We start from the raw sequence: 21058 nt of genomic DNA on the forward strand, positions 1-21058 counted from the left end.
GAACCCCGCACGTAAGACCAAAAATGGTTAAGTTTTTAATTTAAAGTTACTTTAACCAACCAGTGGTTAAAATGTCTGATTTATTTTTTCCTATTGTTTCTGTTAATCCGTAGAAGTATGAGTAGCTTAAAAAAACTGATGGGCCAAGAATGGAACCCTGAGGAATCCCAAAGTCGATAGAAAATTATGTCTTTAATAAGGGGAAAAAAAAGAGAGAATTTCTATAATTGATGTTCTGAGCAAGAAGAACAGGCTGATCTAACGAGGCATCAAAACACAGTAAACAGTTTAACTCTTTAAACTTTTTTATTAGCCAGCCCATGCCTAGTGGGAACAAATGGATTGAGATATCGGCTTTGTTTATGCCTGAATTTTGTTTTTAAGATTTTGTTTTTATACGAGATGATTATGTTTTTCTTGACCTCATTATTGCGCCAACTGATTAAAGTGTTGCTGTGCTGGCCTCACACTCGTCCCTCCACCAGTATTCCCGAACTTTTCCTCCACAATCACTGAACATTTTCAGTCCTGGAAGCTGGATTATCGTTTTTTTTTAATTCCTGGGGTCTTTGATGCTGAATGTCTTTGCACTGTCATTCTTTTGTTCTTGCGCTGCATTTTGCACCTGATGAGTCATAAAAACAAGCGATGGAGGAAATTCGCAGAGCACCAAGCCGAACCGGAGGGTTGAACCGCTAAACCTGTGAAAGTCAAGCGGTACTTTTGTACCGGTAAAAAGCAGAAGGACGCCGTTTTGAAGTGAAACTGTCCAGCCGAACCGGAGGAATGCACTGCCGATTTTTGCCATGCTTGCTTCTGTTTTTAAATGTTTGTCGCAGCCTTGTATTAAAGTCTCATGATTGTCGGCCTCGTCACTGTGACTACACATCCACGGCTCCGCAGCAGGCCCAAATTAGCCCCAAGTTTATTTGTACTGATGGTTGTTTTGGAGTTTTCTGGTTCTGGATGTTTTGTAACCAGATGTTTCTGGTACAGAAAAGCAGCAACCCGCCATGATTGGCAAGGAACACGATGCTTCTTACCCACTAAATATCGGCTTCTGTATGACCCCAGACACAGCGGTGGACACAACTAACCCAAAAGTTGCGCTAATCCCAAAGCACTGGTGGTAAACATTGCTTCTGCTGATGCTAAAGCGCTTTATTAACATGGAATTTAGCAGAAGCTAATGCTAAATTGCTACACCAACAAAAGATTCAGCAGAAGCTAGTGCTAAAGTGCTACAACAGCATGTTTAGTAGAAGCCAATATCAAAGCACCACACTAATATAAAATGTAGCAAAAACTTGCACTACACCAAGAAGAAATTAGCATAAGCTAACGCTAAAGCGCTGTACCAACAAGGAGTTTAGCATAAGGTAATGCTAAAGTGCTACAATAACATAATGCTTAGTAGAAGCTAGTGCTACAGCACTACACCCACAAAACATTTACCAGAGGCTAATGCTAATGCGCTACACCAACATGTTTAGCAAAAGCTGGAAATCTAAGTCGATATTATGGCGATATCAAACTTTATTCATTTGAAAGTTTATAAAACAGTGAGATAAATTAGCGCTTTAGAATTTAAATCAGAGGAAGCTAAGTATGCTAAATGTTTTCAAAGTTAGCTCTGCTACTAGCACATTAGCATTTAGTGTGCCCACCACTGCCAATAAATATCCATTAGCACGTCTCCTTATTGTAATCAGGGTCAGCTGGTCCAAATGGAAATCAGAACCAAAGAAAATATTGGGCCTTTTTATAGACATTTATCTCCATAAGTCATGAAAATAAAGACAAACTGGAAATCAATGGTTTAGGTTTGTGGGTTTGAAAGGAAAGAAGGAAGGGACAAAAAGCTTTTGCTTGGATGGTTTTAAAGTGATGCAGTTTATTTACAGGGAATTCAATCATTTCCTCAAATTTCTACTTTTGTCCTTCATTTGTTGCCTTATTTAACTTATTTCACTGGACTGAAGATCAAATGAAAAATCCTTCAAGATTTTTCAGAAGGCCTGCAAAACTTCAGATTAAGACCTTTTTAAAATGATTATTGGAAGCTGATTATGTAGAATAGAAATGTTAAAATTTAAAGTCTTTTCAACTTTAAAACGAATTCAATAGGGTTTATAATTATGAGGTACAAATCTCTGCAGAATGGCTTTATAAATTTAAATTCTAAATAATTCTGAATATTAAGTTACCTTGAAGGTACATTGGTTTATTTAGGGATATTTGAGTAAAAGTAGGGTGAATACAAATGCACACCACACTTTTCAGATATATTTTTCTTCTGTTTCATAATGTACTACTCTATGCAGTTAAACTGAACTTCGAGTAAAAGCGGTGATATTTATGTTTTAAACCTTCAGAAGTCATTTAATTATTAAAATCCACAATTCTAGTAGTTTTAGCATCAAAACTGTGAAATTATTTGGCAAATCACAGTAAATTAATCCTTCTAATCATTTGGGATGATTTAAATTTTTAATAAGATAATTGGTTGTGGTCGATTTTATTTAGAGGCATCGGAGTAAAGTTCGCTGAATGCCAGTGTATTTCAGTAAGATTTTATGTGACAAACCAACACAGATAGTGAGTGTATAGTTGTGAAGTTAAATCTGATAAGTGTGGTGTGCATTTGCAGTAAATCCAACTTACTCTCTTACCTCAAAATGAAATGTTATTTGCACTAAAAGTAAAGCACCAATAATAAACATTAGTTCCACTAATGCTAAAGAACTGAATTCAGCCATGTTGTTACCAAACGTGTGTTAGTTGCACAACATGTTAGGGAAGCTAAGTGTGCTAAAGGTTTTCATGTTGCAAAAACAACATAGGAAAAATTACCTTTGCTACTAGCATATTAGCTTAAGTGTGTCCAGATGTCAGACTTTATTCAACTGAAAGTTTACAACATTAGCACTTCAGGATTCATCCAAATTTATTTAGGAGAAACTAAAAGCGCTAAAGGTTAGCAAAAACACTTAAACCAGAAAACAAAGTTAGCTCTGCTGTTAGCAGATTAGCTCAAGTGTCTCTGGCACTGCAGATGTCAAGCTTTATTCAAGCAAAAGTTTACAAAACGTTCATGGAAATTAGCGATTTGGAATTCATCTGCATGAATATTAATAAAGGGAAGATAAGATGTTAGCAAAACCCAAAAATTAGCTCAAGTGTGTTCAGGACTGAAATGTCTAATTTTATTCAACTGAAAGTTTACAAAGCAGCACTTTAGTATTTATTTACCTGAATAAATATTAGGAGGAGCTAAGAGCGCTAGAGGTTAGCATAGAGAAGCTAAACCAAAAATTTGCTTTCCTGTTAGAGCCTTAGCGGACGTGTTCTCACTTTTGCTAAAATCCAGGTTGTAAAGGTGTGAAAGTTCAAGGGTCATGATTTTGTTTTTTTATTTGGCTGCTGTGGAGGCGTGGCTCATGTTGATGATCCATCCAGATCTTCCTGCTCTCCGTCTGAAACCAAACGCCTCACTTCCTGGTTCATCCTTTATTCACTTCCTGTCTGTAACTCTCCATTTGCTTACTGTAAGCTGAAAAAACAACAAAAAGATGTTGTACTTGTATAATAAAAGCTGAATAAATAAACAACCTGAACTAAAAGATGTGCTGTGAATGACTGACTGAAGATGTACGACTAAAAGTCAAACATTTATTGCTTTAAAAGGAGAAAAAAACACAAATATATTATTAAAATGAACACAGAAAAGTGGGTTTAAAAGTGCAAAATCAGAGTCCAGCAGAGTACAGAGCGTTTTTCTTGGTGCTAGTTTTTCCACTGCTCTGGGGATTTGTTGAGGTTTCCTGCTTCCTGTTTCAGGACACTCAGTAGAGACTGGGAACTCTCCAGGATCTGCACAGGAGAAACAACGAAAGCAGGTTAAATAAAACCAGAACATTTCCTCACATCATTTATTCCAATGTTTCTGTTCATTTCAGGGATTTTTGGTAGAAAAATGAAGAAAACTCAATTTATGTTTCTGTTAAAAAAAGGTCGCTGCTAAAGAAGCTGCGCAGAGTTCTATATCCAAGCATGTAAGTGGAAAGTTAAGAGGAAGGAAAACTGTAAGAATTAAAGGGTAATTTTGATTCATACTGGCATTTTCTAATTATTTTGAAAATACATTTTCTGTCTGTTGTAATACCCATTTTGAATCCTACACCATGTGTTTGGGTGTTTAAAAGAAAAGTTTAGTGGAAGAAGAAGCGTTAATACAATATTTATTATAGAGAATTATAATTTAAATTTTACATCTTGTGCAGTCAGCTTCATTATCAAAAAATATTTAAGCATATGAGTAGAAAGAAATCATTCAGATTTATACTTAATTTATGATAGTTTCCTCAATAACTAAGTTCATTTACTGCATATATTCTTAATAAATTTTCATTTTATATTTACTGTTTTGGCATTTATTTTAAAAGCTTTTTAAGAAAAAAAAACTTCTTTAGACAAAATTCAGCCATCTTTTCTTCCTGGATCATCTAACTTCCCTTTAACGCACCAGGAGCTGAGTGGCATTCATCATCTGTTGCCAGGGCGATAAAACTCAGTGTCTAATCTTAAATATTTATTGTGTTGCTTGTTTTTGCTAGAAGGAGATCATTAACCAGAGCCTCATGGCTTCCTGGTCTTCCTGATGTTTTCCCAGTCAGACCAGTTCAGGAGTTTCTGTTTTCAGAAATTAGCCAGAGGACAAAGGGAGTTCAGCAATAACAAGTCGGATAAGAATTAATTTAAGGCTTTATAAGGTTGTGGAAACTCTGGTTGAGGTTTTTCTCATAGAAAGTTTTCATAAAAAGAGAAAAAACTTAAAAACTTATTTTCCCCACTGGTATTAGTTTGGTCATGTTTCCATTGCAAATGTACGCAAAAATTTGTAAACAAAACAAAACACAATTTTGCAATTAAAATAAAAAACCAACAGACATGTAATCAATATCAATAGATAATACATCTGATAAAATATTTAATATTCAATATTTGGAATATTCAATATTAAAGTTGGTGGAATCAACTACTCACTCACTCTCTGGTTGCCTAGCAACAACCTTCTGGGTAAGAAGCAGTTTCAAGTCCCCCCACCGCCCCCCAATTGTGGTTGCCTAGCAACAACCTGCTAAGCAACTGACGCAGTTTCAAGTTTCCTCACTGCACCTGAAAACTGCTTAAACAAATGCAACAAAAAAAAAAAAAAACAGCTTGGGGAGGAAACTGGATAAAGCAGCCGGCAGTTTGGTAATATTCCAGATATTTAAAACAAAAAACTAATCAATAATTATTGAAATCAAGTATCGATGCCAACTGACATAAAATTCTTGAATTGTGATATCCGTAGCCCTACACGAATTTGCAGTTTTTGAAACAAAAACTCTCCCGTACTGTTTGTAACAACTACCTGCAATAAGACCCTCAATGATGCTAAGCTAACATGAATACCTTGGCGTTCTGATGCTAAGCTAACATGAATACCTTGGCGTCATGATGCTAAGCTAACATGAATACCTTGGCATTATATTATTAAGCTAACATGAATACCTTGGTGTCATGATGCTAAGCTAACATGAATACCATGGCGTCATGATGCTAAGCTAACATGAATACAGTGGCGTCATGATGCTAAGCTAACATGAATACCTTGGCGTATGCAGCCTCCGTCTCTGCGATGGTGCGGTCCAGGTTGGCCCTGGTGGTCAGTCTATGCGCCATGCTCTCGTTGACCCGGCTTAGCTTCTCGGAGAGAACCCGGATGTCGTGCTGGAGTCGCTCCTTCTCGTCTTCCTCCAGCCGGATCTGGCGGTTCAGCTCGTCCCGCTTCGAGCACAGGTCCTCGATACCTGACGAGACAGAAGAGAAGGCCGTTCTTAAAAGAACCGTCAAAAAATGACCTGCTAGGATACTTTGATGAGAGGAGGTGTTTTAAAGGTTTGCTGCTAGCATATTGGTTTAAAACAAAATTACATGAAAATAAAGTTGTATTGATACAAGAAAAAAAAGGTGTGATAACATGAGAACAAACTCATATTACCAGAATAAAGTCATAAAGCAAGAAAAATAATCATCTCGTAATAATAAGAGAAAAAAATGTTTGACAGTAACTCAAAATAATATCAGAATAAAGTCGTAAAAATACAAGAAAAAAGTTGCAACAATTCCAGAATAAAGTCAAGATAAAACGAGAATAAAGTTGTATGACAAAAGTCAGAATATTTTGAGAAAAAAGTGATAATAAGGAGAAGTTACAAAAACGTACAGTTGTACGACAGCAACTTGTCACAATACGAGCAAAAGAGTTTTAATAATAAGGATAAAATCATAACAATATAAGAAACATTTTTTAATAATAATACTCCATCGTAGCAATGAGAGCTGATCAAGAACAAAAATCGGCCGATTCCGATCCAACTGATCGGTGCAACTCTAGGTTGTCGCGAAAGATTGATGGTTTTATCATTACTGCAAATAAAATTTAAACTTCCTTTCACGTTTTTATGACACAGGCTTTGTTCACCACAACCTTTAACATGAAAAAGGAGCTATATTTAAAACTTCAGCCTAAAAATAATCTCAGACGAACTGTCCTCAGACTGCAAGACTTTAAACAGATTATGTGAGGCACGGAGGATTTCATCCTGGCTTTTCTACCTCACAGATGAGGATGGATGTTTCAGAAAAGTGAATAAAAGTTACAGTTAAATTAAATCTACATCAACGTGCAGTGCAGAGAGTTAGAAGCTGGTTTTAACTTTATATCCCAACCTGTGAGCGTTAATCAGATTGCACTGTGCTGTTAACAGGTTTACACCCAATTTAAATCTTTGTTTTTACAACTAAAGTCGTTAAAGAGTTATTTTATAAAAGTACGCCCTGTTAAAACTGATCATTTTGCTGTTACGCGGTTTACGGGGAGCAGATTTTGAACCGAAACAACATGACGACCCGCTTTAAAACCAGAAAACGTCCATTCAGGCGGTTAACGTGTGAAAGCAGCGACTTACATTTCACAAGCTCGTTGTTGTAGGTCTGAAGAGCCGCGGCTTGTTGGGCCATGGTGGCTTTTAGCGAGATTCCCGCCGCTACGTTCAGTTAAACTGATTGTTTTTAACGTTTAACTGCAGCTGACTGCATGTAAAACAGCAAACAGAGGCGGTTTAAACGTGAAAACTCAACTGAAGCGCTCCTGCATGGCGGGTGATCCTGTACTACTTCTTCTTCTCTGGTAATGGCGGTTAGCAAGGAACGTTCTGGTGCATTAGCGCCACCATCTGGAATGAAATGTTTAACTTGATATATATATTTACTATTATAAACAAGATTCCTCCTACAATATTCCTAGTTAATAAAATGAGCAGAGGTGAACGGTAACCAACTGTATTTACTTAGTTACATTTACTAGGGTAATTATTTGAAAATAACTTTTAGGAGGAGTTTTACCCCTCCATACCGATTACCTTAACTATTATTATTATTATGAGGTGTCGCTGCTCTTACTTAAGAAAAATTTCTGGATACTACGAGTAACTTCATTGAATGAACGACAATCTTTTCAACACAATCGAATGAAATACGGACACACCTACAATTTATGTTAAAGTGAGACCTCTTGTTTATAGACAAGCTATGTTCTTCTATCAGAAGCGTTTGAAAAGTCAAATAAATCATAATAAATACAATAAAAACCTGAATATTGTTAACGGATGTATCCCAATATCAACTTTAAATGTTAGTTTCATAGACTTTAGTTTTTTAACAATTTTAATTTGTTCTTAGTTTCTAGTTTTACTGTTTTCCATTGGCTACTAATTCCCATATGTCGAAAGCAAAATAAACTTTTTGATGGCTGTTGCTACTAAGTTTTGACACTTCATTTTAGCATTTGAAATATCAGAATTCGCAGTTTATGTTTTCCTCTTTCTGATGTTGAGAGGCATAATAGGCAAAAAGTATACTGGAGAAAGAGTAGCACTACTTCAACATATTTTTATTCAAGTAAAAGTAAAACGTAGCCATCAAAGAAGTGACTCAAATTATCAATCATTTAATATTTAAAAGTTACATAATCGGACAGACCAAAATATATAGGTGGAAATTTTGGTATTTTAAGGATCAAAATGACAATAATTCAAATAAGTAACAAAAAATAGCAAAAGCAGAGAAAAACAAAGTTTCCAAATCAGTTTCTCTCAATAAAAGAACTTATGGAACTTCAACAAAAACTGAAAATGTGTGAATTTTTGGTCAAAACATGTTTGATTTTCATTCAGTGGGTGAAAAACTCCATAAAATTAACTCAAGTAAGAGTAAAAATACTTCACAATGAAATTACTCAAGTAAAAGCAAAAAGTACAGCGTAGTAAAAATACTCCATTACTCTAGTAAATGTACCTGAGTACAGGTAACAAGTTACTGTTTATTTCTGACTAATGAAAGACATCACTGCTGTTTGATGTGTCTCATCTAAGGTGTGGTGTCGCTGATTGCGAATCAATAAACGTGACGTAATCGGTGTGGGCGGAGCCAACGTCCAGGCACCATGGCTTCGGTAGAAACCGAGGTGAGTATCAGAGCTCTTTCTACGCTAAACTCGTCCCACTTCGCTGCTCTTTTCCTGCGGCCGGAGGACCGAACTCCCTCCCTACGGCCGGGGACTCGGTCTGTAGGCGAGCAGACGGCCGGTGTCTGGTTGTAGTTTCACCGTGAGCTGCTCGCTGCCAGCTCGCAGTCTTGTGCTTTTGTGCTGGACCCGGAGGACAACTGAATGTGCAGGAAGATGCTGTGCCCCGGAACATGAATGACCACCGCTGGCGTGTTGCTGGGCTAACCAGCGGGGCTTAGTTATACACGTTCCCGGTCCTTGTCACTACCCCTGAAGCTGTGTCCACCTTTAGCCGCTCATAAAAACATACAGATGTTTAGCCGAGCATCACGAGGCGATATAATTCATAGTTTTTAGCTGTTTTTCATTTTTCCCGGCTAACCGGTGGCTAATTACGAGCGCTGGTCAGCTAGCTAGCAGCGATGCTAGTTAGCAGACTGCTTCTCTCTATCAAATATAAAACCAGAGAGAGTTTTTTATTGGAGGCTGTTTGCTTTGGAAAACGCGACGCAGTCTTAGAAATATTTGTAGCTGCAGCTGGTTTGAGAGTGTTGTCTTTGCTGTGGTTTACAGCATGAAAGCTAACCGACTAATGAATGCAACTGTAGCAAGGCGCCAGCTCTGAAACCGGGTTTATTCTGCACTTTTTCACCTCTTAAACCTGATATTTGCAGTTTTTCTGCTTGTGATTGCTTGTTTTTATAAGGTGAAAGCGGATTTGATCATTTCCTTGTGCTGCTTTATGGTTTAAAAGAAGGCAATGCTGTTTCTGATTTTCCTTATTTTCATTTAAAGTAAATGATTATGAGGAGAAATAACTAAAGAGACAGCTCCAGATTAAAAACAAACAAACTAAAAGAAGCCTTAATGTTCACAGCATCTGTTTTGGGCTTCAGTTTTTGTTTTCTGTTATATTTTATACATATTTAAGAGGTAATGCATGATGTCAGACGGCAGGGGGCGCTCAGACAGCACTCTGGTTTCAGTGTAAAATCCTAATTGTTTTTAAGCTGGACTATTGTCAAAGTAACTGTTTGGTGTTATGGTATATTTTTTATTTTATTATAAAAAGATAGCTAATTATGTTCATATCAAAGTTAGAGAAGTTTGTGGAATATGTCCAATTAACAATTTTGTAAATCTGCAACTTGCTGATTTATAAATAAAATAATTAGTTACCTTTCAGATACATTGAAAATTTAACGGTGTTTATAAAACAATACTTTCTTGAAAACAGCTGAAAGTTGGTCATAAAATGCAAAAAAATCCTACAGATTTTGTGGATAGAGGCATTTATAACCAAACTGAAATAATCAATAATCACATCTCATTTCATTTTTCTTTTGCGCACTTCAAAATGTAGCCCGATTTTTTTCCTAATGTTCCCAGCCTTCATGTTATCTGCTGAAGCTTTGCTCTGTTTTGCTTCCTGACAGCCTGAATTAACCAGACATGTCTTGCTAAGATGATTGAGTAGTTAGTTACAGCTTTAGTGCTTCACCTGACTTAACGTTTTCTCACCTGATCTGCTCTGAAAATACACAGAATTGAGACATGGTGTGTTTACTGTTTGGAAATAAGGTCAGATCTTAGATTTCCCAACCAGCCGGTCACCTGTCAATCCCAGCTGAGATGAAAAAGGAGAAGTTTTGGTCATCTGTGCAGCTCCAGTCGTGTAACGCACATTTTTCTTGCTCTCGCTGGTTTCCTGGCTTCAAGATGTTGGAGGGAAGTTTAGTGATAAGATATGCAAAGCAAACCTTATCAGGACTCTGAAGTAGCAGCAATAACAGTTTTTTCTTTTGACTTTTTCACCTGGAGCAAAATTGCCCTTCAAAAAAATTAATCTTCAGAATGGAAATTATTGAGCTTATTATTTTCTAACATGCCACTAATTGATTAATTGCTTATTGCGACAGGGTTATTCAAGGTGCTTTTGTTACTTGGGCCTAAAAGACTATAAAAAATAAATAAGGTCCAATACTGGATCCCAGAGGAACCCCGTATGTCACCTGAAAAAGAGGGAATAAATAGTTCTTTTTGTCACTTTTATCGTTACTGCCTAAAAATAATATTTTTTTAACTCAACGTTGAAACAAAAAGGTTAAAAGGAAAAGGATTTTGAGTTTTTGGAGTGGGATTTAAGTTGAAATCTCTGTCGATTGTTGACCTTATTCTATTTTTCTCTTTCTTTATACTCTCATGTTCCAATAATGTTCACAATAAACTAAGGAATTAGAAATACTCTTAAAATAACTTTTATTTTATCGCTTTTTTTGTAGGATTTTAGAAAATAGACTGACTGGTGATGTTGCCAGTTGCACCTGAAAGGCAACTATTGGGAAAACCCTCAGTGTTGAACTCCTGGTCTCCATGTCAGCCATTAGAAAAACTCGTGTTGCATTTGGGGCCGGTTGAATCCAACAGGCATTTGGGTTTGGACTTTAGTCCATCTGTCTCTCTGCCTGCAATGTTTAATTTCTGTTTGTCTTCGTTGCAGGTGAGTAAGTAGAGTTTTTATAGTTGTTGGCGAGCGCTGACATGAAGCTGTGGTTTATTCATCATTGCAGCTGAATAAGAAACATTCAAACTCTAATTGCTGACTTTAGGAGTCGCTGCAGATCTGTTTTGTTTTGGTGTTTTTGGCGTTTGATTATCACAGCTTTGCAACTCCATCCTACTGAGAAAGTGGTGGTTCTGCTTTAACGTTCCTTTCTGTTCTTTTTTTCCAATTAAAGATTGAGGATTACATGTTAGGCCCACTTTAAGAAAAATATTTTGTGGAAGAAACTGTCTGGAATAAGATGTGTGGTTTATAATCTTTTGCAGTCTTGGAACTGTTCTATTGTTGCATATTAAAGTTGCATTTAAAGTTTTAGGTAAAAAAGACTGTTTTATGTTTGCTTAGTCAGTCATTTTATTAGAATAGCACATTTCAGCAACAAAGTGCTTTACATCATAAAAACATAAACACATCACACACAGTAAAAGACTCTGTATTTTGTCAAGTGCCATCTTTAAAATCATCAGTACACGTCAGATATGTTGATTAATATTTCATTTATTATGAGTCAAAAGAAACTAAACAGGTGACTATTTAGTCTAGATCAAACTCGAGGCCCGGGGGCCAAATCTGGCCCGCCGTAGCTTTTTATGTGGCCCTCTAGTTTCTAAATTACATGAGTAACTCCCTCCAGTGTTTTATAAATCTGCAAAATTCACACAAAATCATCAGATCCTCACCTTTTTTCTGATTTTACTGAATTTTTTTCTCAAAATTGGCCAAACACTTTGAGTTTAAATGACTGCTGCCTCAGCAGTACTTGATGTCAGGTTATAGTCTGTGACCGATACGGCGATTAATAAAAAGTCACATTTAACTTCATACATTTGCGCAAATATTGAAAAGATGTCTTAATATTTCTAAAGTAGCACCACAAAATCTGATTTTTATTGCAAAAAAACACAAACAATCTCATAATCCTGGAGGAACGGCCATTTTTAATAGTTTAATGGGTTTTATCAGTACATTCTGGCATAACCGCCCCTTTAAGAACATTCAGATTTTTGATTTGGCCCAAAATGAAAATGAGTTTGACACCCCTGGTCTAGATTTAAAGGAACTCAGTGTTTCGGCTGTTTTGCAGTTTTCTGGAAGTTTGTTCCAGATTTGTGTTCTGGATCAGGTGCAGCTGGAGGATTGATTTTCTTTTTAAGGCAGACCTGTGAAGACGCTGTTGCACAAATCGATGCGACTGAAGATAAACGCATGGATGAGCTTCTCCAGCTAGCTGGGACATTAGTCATTTAATCCTGGAAATGTTCTTCAGGTGACAGAAGGCCGATTTTGTAACCGTCTTTATGTGGCTCTGAATGTTCAGCTGATCTGATCTCTAGTTTGTAGCTGTAATAACTGAATCTGTTTCGGTGACTCGTTCCTTTTGTGGTCCAAAGATAACAACTCAAGAGTTTTTTTTCTGTTCATTTGGAGAAAGTTATGGCACATCCACACATTGATCTGTTCAGAGACTGGATTGTTTCAGAGTCACTGCTGACATCGTGATGTAGAGCTGTGTATCATCTGCGTAGTTATGGTAGCTATTCTTACTTCCTGTTATAACCTGAGCTAGTGGTAGCATATAGATATTAAATAGGAGGGGTCCAGGGATTGACCCTTGGGCTACACCGAATGTGACTTCTGTCATTCACCTTACAGGAAGTTTCCACCTGTAAGGTGTTTCTGTCTAAAGGCTGGGTTTAGTCTGCTGTGCAGAATGTATCACATTTCTAGGTGTAGCAAAGCTTGCAGGTCTAATATTGAGTTTTTATTGTTAGTGTGTGTCACATGTCCTTTACTGTAAAAAAGCTTCCTGCTTCGTTTGTATGAAACCTGTTATGTTACTTTATAAACACTTGATACTTCGTGGCTGGAGGAAGAAACTTTCTGGCAACCATTCAGACGTTCACTAATCTCCTGTTTGTGTCAAAGATACTTGGGCGTTATTTGTAATGGTTTTAAAATTAAAACCTAGAAAATTATTGTTAATTAAACTATCTTTGGATTAAATGTTCTTAATCGTGTACAAGTATTACATACCTGTACACTTACATACATTTTGTCCCTTTCTGCTTTAATTTTGCACATTTTAAACAAATCAATTTACAGAGATGAGGGACCACAACCACCTGCTAACAGCTCAAATTCACAAATAAATGTATACTATTCTTATCATTCAAACACCAAATATACTTTATACACACAGTGGAAACCGTCTCAGCTCTACCACAGCAGCTAACATCCATGGTTTTCCTTGTTGCCATTTTTGGCCAATTCTGGATGGGCTAAAACACCAACCAACAGCATGTCCAGTGGTATTGCTCCTATGTATTTTAGCTTCCCAGGCCACTTTTTCTTTAAAATATTTTAGAAATGGCTAACAGGCTGCTTCACAAGCCAATATGTTATCAATGGAAACTCCTGGAACTTCAAATTAGAGCAGCAAATAAAAGGAGGAGGAACGGCGATGGAAACAATCTTCTCGTCATGACCGTCATGTCAGGGCTTTTCTAGACCTAACAGAGTAATCTCTGGGTTTAACCAGAAAGTAGGATATCATCATGCAGTTACATGGTTACTGTTGTTTGGCCCAGTGGTTTGTTTGGGGAAGATGAAGTTGTGCTGTTGTGGCGCCATCTTGCCTGGTTTATGCTCTTCCAACAAGGTTTTTTCTCTGATGTCTTCACTCTTGAAGTTAAACTATTTAAAAAGGAAATATTTTGATAAAGTACAGTCAAAAGAAAAGTCTGATTACTGCAAATATTTAGTGACTGTTTGGCAAACCTGCAAAGACAATGTTGCAGATCTTCCTTGGACATTAGTCCTTTAATCCTAGAAATATTCCTCAGGTGATAGAAGGCCGACTTTGTAACTGCCTTTATGTGTCTCTGAAAGTTCAGGTCAGAGTTCATCACTGCACCCAGATTTCGGACCTGATTACTAGTTTCTAGCTGAAGCTGACTCTTGATTGTTCCTATTTAGGTCCAAGAATAATTACTTTAGTTTTGTTTCTGTTCAGCTGAAGAAGGTTATGGCTCCTCCACGCCTTGTGTGCAGAGAAGACATCAGGGCAGGGCAAGAAATCAGTAACAATATATGTTACGGTAGACATGATAAAAAATATGTCCAACAGAATGTTCAATAATTTCACTGAACGTCGATCCAGAACCGCACAGCATTCTGGGGGATGTAGGCAGAGGAAAAGTTTTAGCCACTCAACCTCTCATGGCCACCTAATCAATCCTGGCGACATCAACTAACTCGCTCACTCTTTGGTTACCTAGCAACTCACTTTCTCTTTGGTTACCTAGCAACAACCTGTTGAGTAACTTGCACAGTAGCAATTTAAGGTTTTGCCACCGTGCCTCATAACTACGTAAAAATAAGACAACAACGCTGTTTAGTGAAAACCATGGATAAAACAGGAAACATCACCAGTTTGCTAGTATTTCTGATATTTAAAACAAAACAAAAAACTCATCCATAATTATCTATTTTGACTGATATGAAATGTTTATGTCATGATTTGTTTTTCAGCCATATTACCCAGCCCTAGTACACACAACCAGTACCTTTCTGGTATTTTTTGAGAAAAGTACTTGTTATACATCAGGGTTTCCCCCAGTGTATTATAAGCCTGGCGGGCCTCCAGTGTTTACTGGAGCCCCCACCAGGCAAAGCATTGCTTATTTATTTAAGTCTTTTTAAAATGTTTGCATCTTTTAAAGTCTTTATAGTTGTTGTTGTTCAGGTATTAATCCTCCAATCTTTCAATAACACATAATTATCAAGTAACATTTTAAAATTTCCTGTCAACTTTAAATATTTATTAACTCAAAAACACGACGGGCCGCTGGATGAATGACTGACCAACCACCGGGCTTAGCAAGTTTTCTGGGGGAACCGTTGAACATGATTAAAATATGATTTTTTATTATATATTACAACATTTAATAATTTTACACATATTAATCAGTGGCAAGGAATAGTTTCCACCCATGTTAAAGAATGATTTAAAGAGCAGAAAGTTCTGATATCTGCTAATTGAATTTCCCTCTGTGATTGACGGGTTGTTTATTATTATTATTATTATTATTATTATTTAGAACTAAGGAAATTCTTGTATGTTTTTCTTGTGCTCACCCAGCAACACGAACCATCATCAGAGTTGGTTTTGCTTCTTTAACTGGGAAACTCGATGGTTTTAATTCATCCAGACATTTCTGACTGAACCTTATTGAACAACCTCTTTTTCTCTTCTTGCTGTTGTTCTATTCTAAGTGTTTTCAAGCCAGATCAGATTGTAGCTGTTTGGGTTTATAGTGCGTTTGGTCGGCCAAGTCATGCTGCTTCTTTCCTTAAGACAAATTAAAGACAGCAGAGTCCACGTTGCAAACTCCAAACACTCGAGTTGGGCTGAAACGATTCTTAGTGATTTGAGTGCCTCGATTATTAAAATTCCTAGAGGAAAATTTATCTGCCTCGAAGCCTCATTAAATTATATTTTATCATTTAACCCACCGTGTTCCGGCCGGGTTATTGCTTGCATGGCGCTGAGGTCTCACTTCCGCCTGAGTTGGTGAAGAAAGCTAAGTGTTAGCAGCATAACGTCCAGTTTTCAAGTTCGGCCTGGGAGGATTTTATTGATTCATGATAATGTCCGGATCTTTGTCGTTTTTAAGCATCCTTAAAATGACTGGCGCGATGCCTGGAGTACGGCAGCTTTTCTCCTCCTGGAGCTGCTGCCTGCCTGGTGGCGTTCAGAGCGAACGGTGGGGACGAGCGCTGAAAGTGTGTTTATACAGGTGAGGCTGATATTAACACTGCAGATTAGATGATTAACCCAAGTGTAACTTTACGGACGAACCAGAAAATTAATTTCATATCATCCCGGTCTCAGTGATGTGAGGCGGAGCTCATGGTGGTGGCAGCACGTAGCTGGTAGATGAGTTTCTGTGTGACGAACGAAGGTGTTAAATCCCGTCGCTAATATAAACACAAAAGCTATAAATGTCTGGGCACGGTGAGAGTTCATCTATTAAACGGACTGAAGATGAATACATAAACCAAAAGCTTTAGTATTGACATTTTTCATAAGTGGATTTGTGATCCTGCCTCTTTATTATTGAATTGAATATAATTTCAGATTTTTGTATAACTTTTCTTCAGGTTAACTTGGAAAGTGAGCTTTTATTGTTACAGGTTGATTTTCTAAACTAGAGAAAAGTTATTGTTAGGGAAGCTCAACTGTGAAAAACTGGATTGATGTTGATATCCGATGTTAACTCTGCTGTTATGTTAGATTTATTTATTTATTTTATCTTTTTACTTTATCCGATTACTCGATTAATTGTAAGAATAATCGATTACTAAAATATTAGTTTACAGCAGCCCTACACTCCAGTAAAACTGTTTTTGTTCTTATACAAGCTGATTGAATGAAAAGTGTTTATCTTCAGAAATGACTCAGATATTTTGGGTGTTATGAGTAAATGTGTGTTAAGACTGGGGAAAACAACATCCATCTCCAGTTATTTTGATTGGCTTGGACGTCTAAGCTCTTCCATGGTGACTTGGCTCCAAAGGATATCTTCAGAGGTCAACCAGTGGAGAGAAAGGGAGTGGTGTTACAGTTTGAACTGACTGAGCATGCTCAGTGGAGACCCTTTTGAGGAGGAGGAGGAGAACCGACAGAGGGAGCCAACAGGTCACATGACCGGCGAGGTGAATGCACATGCGGGGAAAGAAAGAAAATCGGGAGCAGTCTCTTCAGCAGGTTTTCGCTCTCTCTCTCTCTCTGTCCTCCCCACCATTCCTCTTCCTCTCTTACCCCACGCACTCCTCCTCCTCCTCCCCCTCTCCCTTTCTGACGCCTTCTTCTTCTCAGTGGAGGCCATGAGAAGAAAGCAGGTATGATGCTTCCTTGAGACAGAAGAGGAGAGACATGCTGTGCTCTTTCTCGGTTGGCCTTAGGTGCTTTGAGGACATGTAGTCTTGCTTCATTGTTTCTAAAATAAAAACAATTGGTTTGAGTTCCTCTTCTGTTTTAAGACGATTCTCAAATTGAAAGTCTTAATGTATTGAAGCCATAATTGTTGTTTGGCGGCGGTGTCGAGTTATCCACAAGGCATCAGAGAGTTTACATGTTGGATCCTGTATGTGGACGGATCTCAAAACGAACGTACTCTGATTTACAGCATGTCTTTCCTCAAAGGGAAACAAAATTCAGACTTGACAAAGTTGTTAAAATTTCTCCCAATTTGTGGCTTTTATTGCTTTAATGTTGTTCTTGCATTGGTTCTGTGTCCTGTTTTCGAATCAGAGGCTGCAGAGAGCTGGAAAAATATTTTCTGAAAATGAAGATAAAGACAACAAAGAACCAGTGGCGACGTTTCCTCCGTTTCCTTCAGAGTAAACTGTCCTTGAGAAAAGCGTTCATACTTTGTGACGCGTTTTCAGGCCTCTTGGAACAGATCTAAAGATAGGTCACAGGCCTTCACATACCAGACTCACGTTGGAGAGATACTGAATGATTGAAGCTCTGTAAAATTCCCATTTTCTCTACAAAACATGGAACCTGGTTGTTGTCAACCTCCAGGCCTTTAATGACTTTAAGCTCCAGCTGCAGCTTTGGTCTAATCTACCATGTTTTCTTGTTAACTGAGGCCTTCAGGACTGCTGATCTCCTCCCTCAGGTTTGGAGATTCCTCAGGTTTCCAATCCACCAGCTTCCCAACCCCTTCAGTCCTCCATCTAGTGGAAAACCGCTGCAATGGCCGAGCCATGTCAGTAAACAGTCTGGTTGTGAAATGGCGGAGCTCTGCAGACAGCTTTCTCTGCCTCCCTTCCCCCCTCCGTCTCTCTCTGCCTACTGAATCCAACGCCACTTCCACTTTCCACCACTAGGGGGAGGGAAGAGGCCGGGTTTTGTGTTTTCCTTTGAGTAAAAAGAGGAAGCAGCAGTGTTCCTCCGGTCTTGCTGCCCCCAGGTGTTCCTGCGGCAGGTCAAGCTCCACTCAGACTGGACGGTCTTTGGGAAACAGCCTCAGTTTTTGTGCTGCAGGGCAGATGTTGAGCAAAGCTTGTTGCTGATTGACAAGGTGCTGGTCTGCCTTGGGTGTAGGGTCTGTGGTGGTCTGCTCTGACGGTTCCAGTTTGGGTCTGAGTTGCAGGTAAAGGAGAGAAATCCTTGACGAGAAACAGTCTGGACTGGTTTGTCAATGTGCAGACATTGACAAACCAGTCCTCTGATTGGGCCGGTTTGAAAGGAAACAATTTGCTCCTCCATGTCAGGGAAAGTCTGACTCAGAATCGGCTTTGTTCGGCCTCCGTCAGATAGACGAGAGCTCTGACTCTTGTCATTAACGCTGGCTGGGCTGCTGTTAAAGGTCAGGCTGACCTGAAGCTGCTTTCCTCTCATGTTTGCACTGAAATGCAGCCAAAGATTGAAGACTTTGCAACAAAGAGGCAGCGACTCCTTTCATGCCAACCTGCATCTTTTGTGCAGGGAAGTGAAAATGAAAAACAGGCGAACATTTGCTGCCTGCGCAGCCGGAAACACTGGCCTTCGTTTTGGTCTGTATGTGTTAACACACAGGTTCTGTTGGGTATTTCTGGATTCCTACAGACATCCCTGCCTGGTTTGTTCATTTTCAAGGTTGACGCCACAGCAGGGAAGCTGTCAATGTAAATCTGGATCTGAGAATCATTTTCCTGTATAATTTAGTCCAATTTCTCCTCCAGTTTTGTTTGTTTTTCCTTCTGTTGACAGGAAAAGAGAAAACTAACAGAATACGTTGATGCACATCAAATATTTTAAATATTTGATTAGGGTTAGAATGATTAATCATCTTAATCTTGGTGAATCAATTATTAAAATAATCATGAACTAATTTATAGTAATCGATTAATTGTTATCTGGAGTATAAAGATTAAAATAAAGGCCATTTGCTGAAAGAACAACATATTCAGAGCAGTAATTTCACCAAAATTGCAGAAAAGATGAAGACATTTTGCATTGAAGATGAGAAAAACCTTTGTCTGTTAATATATTCCACCCAGAACTCCTCAAGTTTCAGTTTAAGCTTCATCATCTGGGTCAAATTCTGCAAATAAAATCTCAACTTAACCAATTTTTAATCGGTTTATTCAAAAGATTAATCACTGATCAGCCATAAATTGCATTGACGTTAAGTCTAACAGAAAGAGCTGAACTTTGTAAATGTTGATGTGAGAAATATTTTTAGCTGCAGGTGCATCCTTTGCTCTAAGTGATCAAGTATTCATTAAACAAATGTTATATTGATGCATTTTAGGCAATAAGATGTTTATTTTCTTATCTAAACAATGAAATGAATTATGTTTATTTGCATCTTTTAATGTATTTCTAATGTTGCATAAAAAATGGTTCAGTGGTTCATTGAAAACGCTCCAGAATGTGCTAATTTCTTCATTCGATTAATCGATTAATCATCAGAATAATCAATTTATAAAATAATTCTTAGCTGCAGCCCTGCTGTTTACACAAAAAATGTTTTTAATGCTCCAGATTCATCTTTATTTAGTATAGAATTATCGTTAATTTGCTGTATAATGTTATTTTATCAACAGCAAATTGACAAAGAAATGGAAGCTCACACCAAAATAAGCAGTTGTAAAACAAATTATTTAAAATAGCAGCTCAGAGGTACACCCTTCTATAAACGATATCAGAGGAGAAATTTGATTTTATGTCCCACAGTGGGGAAATCCAGGTGTACCGTCAGCAAATTTAAGGTCAGCGGAAGCAAAATTATGTCTAAAAATAGATGAAGACGTTAAAGTAAGGGGGAAATTTACAACATAAGAAAATTAATACTGTACAGTTACCGTTATTTAACATTAACACGTATTCTCAGTGTTACTTTCTCTACTGTTTTGATAAACGGAAGAAAGCCGGGCTTAAATAAACCATTAGTCAGAGTAAATCATCAGTTGATTTAGTAATTGATTAATCGTTAGTGAACAGAGTCAAAAAACTTAATCTGGTGAAAAACTGAGAGCAAAAAACATAGTAAAAATATATACATTTTTCATTTAAGATAAAAAACACTTTAGTCTGCAAATAATAAATGTTTTAGCTTCACCTGATTTACTACAGAAATACTCAAGTGTTGCATTTTAGGCAGTAAAATGTTTTTCTTATTTAAAAAAGTAATCGAATTATTTTTCTAGTTGAATCTTTTAATGTATTTCTAATTTTGTATTAAACAATCTTACGTTGTTAAAACACCTGTAGAACGTCATAAAAAAATCTGATTAATCATCAGAATAATTGATAGATTAATCGATTACTAAAATAGTCTTTACTTGCAGCCCTAGGATAAACACATTTTAATTTGTATAATTTTGATATGAGGAAGTAAATCTATAGTCATGTTGTAATTAATCATATGCTTTCAAAGAACCTTCAAAAATTGTTGCTGTGCATAAAAAAATTAAATCAGATCCTGAAGTTTTACCCAAGAAAGAACGAGACTCGTGGAGCTGTTCATTCGTTTCCGGATAGTTTTGCTGATTTGTTTTGGTTTCTTCATTAGTTCAGATAAGGATGCAAAGTGTGTGAGGAGTTTTCTTACGTTCCCTAATCAACCATCATCATCTTGGCTTTTTGATTATCCCAACTGGTGTAAAGTAAGAAACGAGGGAAACAGATTCACCTTCTTTTTACACGGTGTATGCAAACAACTGGTTTCAACTGTTTCAATGCTCACAGCTTCAGCTGCTCAAAAGTCACTTCCTTACAGTCAATCAATGAGGCAACATTCAAGAAAAAAACAGTTTAGAGGCCGTTGTTCAGGAGATTTGACTCCTGTTCCGAGGAGACATTCAGGGACCGTTTGACA

General features: G+C 37.4%; 2 protein-coding genes across 5 annotated transcripts in view; one reads left to right on the forward strand and one right to left on the reverse strand.

Moving 5' to 3' along the window:
- Positions 1 to 2926: 2926 nt before the first annotated feature.
- Positions 2927 to 7252, reverse strand: ssna1 (Sjogren syndrome nuclear autoantigen 1). The gene is made up of 3 exons (XM_032570381.1): positions 7020 to 7252; positions 5659 to 5858; positions 2927 to 3873 (listed from the first exon to the last, which is right to left on the reverse strand). The coding sequence occupies exons 1-3, from the start codon at positions 7069 to 7071 to the stop codon at positions 3787 to 3789; spliced, it is 339 nt and encodes a 112-aa protein (XP_032426272.1). The 5' UTR covers positions 7072 to 7252; the 3' UTR covers positions 2927 to 3786.
- A 1270-nt stretch (positions 7253 to 8522) lies between these two features.
- Positions 8523 to 21058, forward strand: part of LOC116724435 (histone-lysine N-methyltransferase EHMT1) — a 33599-nt gene continuing 21063 nt past the window's right edge. For 2 of the 4 annotated variants that reach the window (XM_032570140.1, XM_032570141.1), the window contains exon 1: positions 16888 to 16950. In XM_032570140.1, the coding sequence (XP_032426031.1) occupies positions 16903 to 16950 (48 nt within the window). In that variant the 5' untranslated portion in view covers positions 16888 to 16902. Of the gene's footprint in view, positions 8576 to 16808; positions 17085 to 21058 lie in introns of those variants that run through there. The other 2 variants (XM_032570142.1, XM_032570138.1) reach the window with 2 other exon arrangements.

The sequence above is a fragment of the Xiphophorus hellerii genome, chromosome 8, assembly GCF_003331165.1.
Source record: "Xiphophorus hellerii strain 12219 chromosome 8, Xiphophorus_hellerii-4.1, whole genome shotgun sequence".
Classification (NCBI taxonomy): Eukaryota; Metazoa; Chordata; class Actinopteri; order Cyprinodontiformes; family Poeciliidae; genus Xiphophorus; species Xiphophorus hellerii.

Excerpts from the sequence above, each read along its gene's own strand:
- ssna1 (XM_032570381.1), bottom strand. The coding sequence starts at position 7,071 with ATGGCCCAACAAGCCGCGGCTCTTCAGACCTACAACAACGAGCTTGTG. Across the intron at positions 5,859-7,019 it reads CAACAACGAGCTTGTGAAAT|GTATCGAGGACCTGTGCTCG; the intron begins GTAAGTCGCTGC and ends CTGTCTCGTCAG. Across the intron at positions 3,874-5,658 it reads CGGAGGCTGCATACGCCAAG|ATCCTGGAGAGTTCCCAGTC; the intron begins GTATTCATGTTA and ends TCTCCTGTGCAG.